Source organism: Etheostoma spectabile, chromosome 15 (assembly GCF_008692095.1).
Source record: "Etheostoma spectabile isolate EspeVRDwgs_2016 chromosome 15, UIUC_Espe_1.0, whole genome shotgun sequence".
Lineage (NCBI taxonomy): Eukaryota > Metazoa > Chordata > Actinopteri > Perciformes > Percidae > Etheostoma > Etheostoma spectabile.
Window position 1 is genome coordinate 13,377,645 of NC_045747.1, and position 4,387 is coordinate 13,382,031.

Genomic DNA, 4,387 nt, shown 5'->3' on the forward strand with positions numbered 1-4,387 from the left:
GATTCACACACTTAAAGGGTAGGTTCACATTTTGTTTTGAGTCTGTTTAAACATTACTATTGCTATAATAGTTTCTTCTCTCCATATTGGCTATGAATAAATCCCTCCTTAGCACAACTCCAATGTAAGAGATGGACCAAAATCCACAGTCATCATTGTGTGCATCACTCTCAATTTCAGCCGAAGTTAAAATTAGGCTTCTACTATAACAGATCAAGATAGATGATACAAATATTTAGTATTTCATATTTAGGAGGTCTATTAATTATTTTTGCTTGTCGTCTAGAAATGCGGCCTCAGTGGTTCGAATGTGACCAAATTCCTTTCAGTCAAATGTGGGCTGATGACATCCTGTGGTTCCCCCTAATGCTCCAGAAGAAGAAATTTGTCGGCTACTTTAAGTTCCTCGGTCACGAGGTGATCCTCAGCCACAAACTGGAAGAGGTTGAAGAACTGTGAGACAACCTGCATTTCTGAGGTCATTTATGACTGCGACAAAAAAAAAAAAAAAGCCTTCCAAAGTTGTTCTTCAAATGCTGAAGATATCCCAGGGTTCAGTGTTGGTTGTTCAGTTTATCTTGTGGGAGGAAACGAACCAACTCTGAGGACTAAATCCCTGTTATCTGTACATGGAGAATGTTTACATGTAAAATTACATTGAGATTTGTCTGTAACACATCACATAATAATAAATAAATCAATAATCAGCAATATACTGAAATAATTATGCATTATGTTATTTTAATTGTCAGGATAACTTGATTCAACACAATTGAGCAAGGATTTCTTTGATAAAGTATTTACAGTATCTACAGTAATAATTTTATTGGATTTCATATTCTGTGCAAGTTACTTTCCGATACACTTTTCTTGCCAAAACAAATGTGTTTCATACTGTATGCATAGTATTTCACTGTCTTCATTAATACAAGTTGAACTAGGTGCCCACATGATTTTCATATTGGCATCATTCATTTCAACAGGCAGTTTGGGGTATTTGAGATGAAAATCAGTTTGTGAGGTAACATGAGCCCATGTCCCTTTGATATTCTTTATTTAATTATTTTGAATACATAATGTTATGACAAACTATGTGTGTACAGAAAAATGTGCATGGATGTTTTCATGCTAAATATCTGAAGTAGAAAGTCTAATAGCGCAAAGGAAAGGGAATTGAATAATCTCCCAATCTATTTTGCCCTGATACATTATAAACAAATTTAAATTAGGATTTCTCTAACTGTGAAAAATAGCTTCCCACTATTAAGTGATATGGGCAAAAAAATCTTCCAGTTGAAATTAGGGAAATAAAAGTGGTGATTATTAAATGTTTTCATTTGAATTGCATCGTAACTGTTACATGATTTATTGCACCGCTGTGTGAATTTATTTTATTTCTCTTTGGTAGTAAATCAATAGCTTATAGTGTTATTGACATTAAGCCACTTGTGCTAAAAGTTGTCATTTTAAATCAATAAACCTCACCTCTGCCCTTTGTAGTAATGACCACTTTGAGTGTAGACCTTTCAAAATAGCTCAATTTGGAGTCAATTTAAGCAAAGAGATCAAATATGTTGCTCCACATACAAGTAAACACTGCAAAAGTAGGAGAAAAAAAAACACAATTGTCCGTACAAAATATAAAGTACGCAGCTATACAGTACATCCTTATGAACTTCAATTGGTATCAAAAATACAATGCTCTAAAGTTATTCAGTAAGTAAATCCTTCATGACTGGAGATTTAAAATAATGCCATCTTTAATAAAGTAAAACTCGCTGTCCCTCCCAACTTTTTCTCAATTATTGTAGTGTGTAAAGGAGGTGCTTTAGGAAATGAGATGCAATGAATGAATATACTGTCATCCCTCACGTCTGATATCCTAGTCCCTTGAAAAAAATATATAACATTTAGATTTACTTCCTACGTTATTCCCTTATCAAGCAGAGCATAAAATGACGAAGAAGTATGAGTCCACTCTTTTCCAGTTATAAGGTTGATGATCAAATCCCAAAATAAGCTGAGAAGTTGATAATTCATTTTTACTAAAAGAAAAATAGGTATTACTTATGCTTATTGAATGGAATGTATATTGTGTATTAGAAGACTTTTCTTTAGCTCACAGAGCAAGTTATTTTCCAGTTTGTGATCCTCATCAGCGGCAGTGTTCTCTCCTGCACCTCGTGTATTCAGCTTTCAGATGTAGGGTTTCAATCCATTATTACCACCAAAGAGACAGCCGAGCTTTGGCTGGAGTTCATTCCACACCGCTCCCATCTGGAAAGAAAGCAAAAAGGTCACTTCTCTCAAACTACAGTACATTTCAATGAAGCTCATAATACAAAAAAAAAAAAAACTGCATCAAAATACTGCTTAGTGGTTCGCAGGTAATCATTTTCAGGAAACATGAAGTTACCTTCAATAACTTAAAATCCACAAAAAACCTTTTTCAAATTGTTGCCATATTGGAATTTGGGTGTAATAGACTAGGTTTAGATAGAGACATCTAACCAAAGAAATACATACTGTGTGCTGTATTAGATTTCAAAACAGACAAAAAAGGTATATAGGAGATTCACTTGCTTGTGTGAAATGTAAGACAGCTCAAATCCCTCATGAGAAAAAGTATCCTTCCAGTGAAACCGTCCATCGTTATTACTTGTTTTGTTGGACTTTAAAAGCCATTTAAAAGGTTTGTAGAAATATGATTTCCAGACAAGCAGTCTCACCTCTCTGTGTCCTTGGACCTGGGAGTTAACGAAAGCCCCCAGAATGTGGGATGTGATTGGAAGGTAGATAAAGATAAGCTGTGTCTCTTGATGAAGACAGAACAGGGAGAAGTAGTTGCGCAGCTCCATGGTCTGAATGGCGTTTTCTTGCTATTAAACAGAATTTGAAAAAAAGGCAAATTATATCAAATGAGGACAATAAGCAGTAAAAAAAAAAAAAAAGAGAAAAAACTAGAATAGTTGTCTCCTCCAATTATATAGCATTATAAAGCTCTGCTCAAACAGGGAGATGGCCTTAAAGCTCCCATGGCATGAAAATTGAACTTTATGAGGGTACATTAATATGCATTCCCCCAGCCTGTCTATGGTCCCCCAGTGGCTAGAAATGGCAATGGGTGTAAACCGAGCCCTGGGTATCTTGCTCTGCCTTTGAGAAAATTAAAGCTCAGATGGGCCAATCTGGAATCTTGCCCCTTATGACCTCAGAAGGGGAATATTCCAGATCGGCCAGATTACACCCCCCCCCCCCCCCCCTCAAAAAATGGCACATACTAAGGAAAGCTCATTGTGGGACTGGCTCTAGCAGCGGTTATTCTGCAACAAGGCTGAATTTTGGGAAAGAGACTTCAGATATGGTATTAGGGGGACCACTAAGGTCTATATAAAAGCATCCAAAAAGCACCTTGTCATGGGAACTTTAAATCAGTCCGGTACACTTTAATTGGCCCTAGTTTTGATTCACCAGTTAACTATTGCCTAATCCTGTTCATTGCCGACTCATTGTCACTGTTATTGACACCGACACTCTCCGACACACTTACACTGATGAAGAAGCCCTGTAGAAGTTTACATCATGCAAAGGAGGGAAACGGTCACAAGCATTAAAGTTACAAGCATTAACCTTAGCATATGATTCTAATATAACTAATATCTGTTATCTGTGCCATGCTATTGGTTAAGTGGGTTTGTCAGTCAGTCGGTCAGTTGAGTCTCAGCTCAATCCCAGTTAATAACATGGTGGGTCACCTGACAGAACAGTCATCTGAGCTCAAAATTAAATTCATGACCACATATGCCAAGCACAGACAAAGCACACTGACTGAAAAAGGAACTACAGTCACAAGATGAAACCCGACAGGGAAACAGTATCCACTACGTTGACCAATGCTGTTACTTGGTTTTTGACCTAATGTGACTCAGCTTTGTACCTATGTTTGAAGAGAAATTTAGTTCATTCAGAACTTTTATTCATGAAGTTATATTATTATATCTGCCCCCTTACACTAAATATCTCAATCAGACTGCAATGTTTTTTGCTTATTGGCCAAAAGATATCTGTCTTGACTGTGTTAAAGGGGAATGTATTAGCAGTGGAAATGCTCGAGCCAATTTGGCATTTTATTTAAGTAGTATATTAACAGTTGTTATCAGTATGTTATCAATCAGAACACATCCTCAAAATGAGAAAGAGAGAAACCAAAAAGGGATGACCACCTGAACAATTCGTGATTCCAGCTGCTCAACAGATGCCTGCTCTTTGGTCTGCACTGTGGCGCTCATCATCTGCCTCTTCATCATACCGTACTTGTGCAGAGCTCTCTGGTGCTCGTGGAGAACGCCTTTCTCATGGCGCTCACAGAGATCCTAGAGAAAAAACA

General features: G+C 37.0%; 2 protein-coding genes across 7 annotated transcripts in view; one reads left to right on the top strand and one right to left on the bottom strand.

Moving 5' to 3' along the window:
- nudt1 (nudix (nucleoside diphosphate linked moiety X)-type motif 1) overlaps positions 1–814 on the top strand; it is a 4,255-nt gene extending 3,441 nt beyond the window's left edge. For all 4 annotated transcript variants that reach the window (XM_032536957.1, XM_032536955.1, XM_032536956.1 and 1 more), the window contains exon 4: positions 287–814. In XM_032536957.1, the coding sequence (XP_032392848.1) occupies positions 287–459 (173 nt within the window). In that variant the 3' untranslated portion in view covers positions 460–814. The remainder of the gene's footprint in view (positions 1–286) is intronic.
- A 254-nt stretch (positions 815–1,068) lies between these two features.
- snx8a (sorting nexin 8a) overlaps positions 1,069–4,387 on the bottom strand; it is a 10,154-nt gene continuing 6,835 nt past the window's right edge. For all 3 annotated transcript variants that reach the window (XM_032536952.1, XM_032536954.1, XM_032536951.1), the window contains 3 exons: positions 4,224–4,373; positions 2,730–2,879; positions 1,069–2,277 (listed from right to left, as the gene is read on the bottom strand). In XM_032536952.1, coding sequence (XP_032392843.1) covers positions 2,197–2,277; positions 2,730–2,879; positions 4,224–4,373 — 381 coding nt within the window. In that variant the 3' untranslated portion in view covers positions 1,069–2,196. The remainder of the gene's footprint in view (positions 2,278–2,729; positions 2,880–4,223; positions 4,374–4,387) is intronic.